The sequence below is a fragment of the Pteropus vampyrus genome, unplaced genomic scaffold, assembly GCF_000151845.1.
Source record: "Pteropus vampyrus isolate Shadow unplaced genomic scaffold, Pvam_2.0 Scaffold1000008475, whole genome shotgun sequence".
Classification (NCBI taxonomy): domain Eukaryota; kingdom Metazoa; phylum Chordata; class Mammalia; order Chiroptera; family Pteropodidae; genus Pteropus; species Pteropus vampyrus.
The window spans coordinates 1-1,454 of NW_011922877.1; the positions used below are offsets into that span (position 1 = coordinate 1).

Below are 1,454 nucleotides of genomic sequence, written 5' to 3' on the forward strand. Positions count from 1 at the left end.
TCTGTCGGGTGTCTTTCTTCTTTCAAAAGAGAGTGGGGGAGATTTTCTGGTTGGCCTGCTGTCGTGTGGTCTCTCTTGCTTTCCCGGAGGAGGAGTGGGGGAGGATTTTGCTGTTGGCCCTTCTGGTCGGGGTGGTCTCTCGTTCTTTTCAAAAAGAGGAGGTGGGGGAGGATTTTTCTGGTGGCCTGCTGGTCGTGGTGGTCTCTCTTGCTTTCCCGGAGGAGGAGGTGGGGGAGGATTTTGCTGTTGGCCTTCTGGTCGGGGTGGTCTCTTATCTTGTTTGTCACCATCTTGAGGGGGTCTCGGTGGTAAATTTTCAGAAGGTGGTCCCTTAGCATCGTGATCTGGCTTCTTGCCTGCATTCTCTACATCAGAATAGGTATGATAAAGACGAGATGAAATTAGTGATGAAAGACTCCTCTCTCATTTTGATTTCTGATTACATTTTCACAATGTTTTTTGTTTTATTCCGAACCTGCCTCTCAGCTACCAACCTCTTTCCTGCCCACTGCTTCCTTATTCTATATTCCTCTTAATTTGCATACCAGCGATTAAAAGTCTTACTTCTTTTTCCTGAGACAAACAAATTTGGTATAAAAAAATGAAAATAAAAATTCTTGGATGTCAGCATTTCCAGAGGAAGTTTACAAACAAAAGGGAAACGAAGGTAACATCAATGTCGGTTGTGTTGCCAGTTATATTTTGTGCCACTGACAGAACTTGTCAACTGTGACTCTAAGCGTGTCTGCTTGAGCCCCATATGGAAACTAGATCTGGTTCCTCAGGGTCCAGGACTAAGATAGGGAAATACTGAGAGAGAGAATTAGAGAGAGAGAGAGAGAGAGAGAGAGAGAGAGAGAGAGAGAGAGAGAGAGAGAGAGAGAGAAGAGAAAGACAAAGTGATGGCCCACTCAGGAGTTACTGAATATGTGGCAAAACTTTTTCAACTATAGAGACACAATTGGTGGAGAAATACAGAGAAAGAGGATCCAGATCCTTATTTTTTGCATTTTTTTCTTAAATTACATAGTGATAGAGAGAAACACTGGATTGAAGAAATGAAAAGTTTCTGAGGAAAAAAAGAAATGGAAGGAAAGTTGATTGAGGATTCATAGGCGTTTACCTGGTACTCCGGCGAGATTTTCCTCATAGATGACATCTAGGAAAAGAAGCACAAGATGAAATGAATCATTCAGGGCTCACGCCCGTTCTGCAGAGGTAGGAACACTCCCAACCACAACTTGTATACCCCTCAGTTAACTTGTCAGCCACTGTTTGTTATCCAGCTGGAAAGGGAGGAAGATGCAAGGGTTGTTACTATACAGAGAATCAACCACAAACTAGAATAGGCCCTTTAGGTCCTCCCTAGGATCCGGCAAACCCTACTGCTAATTTAGTGAAGTGCTGTGGTATATCAATGTCTGCTCTCTTTCTTCATGACATGCTTTACTATG

The 1,454-nt window shown here is 43.3% G+C and overlaps 1 protein-coding gene across 1 annotated transcript; it reads right to left on the reverse strand.

Annotated features, from left to right (window-relative positions):
* Positions 1 to 79: 79 nt before the first annotated feature.
* On the reverse strand, positions 80 to 1,159 carry LOC105311758 (basic salivary proline-rich protein 1-like; the record flags this gene model as incomplete). Its single annotated transcript, XM_011387668.1, has 2 exons — positions 80 to 365; positions 1,124 to 1,159. Coding segments are annotated over 2 exons (322 nt in total), but the record flags the coding sequence as incomplete, so codon positions are not given.
* Between the last annotated feature and the right edge of the window lie 295 nt (positions 1,160 to 1,454).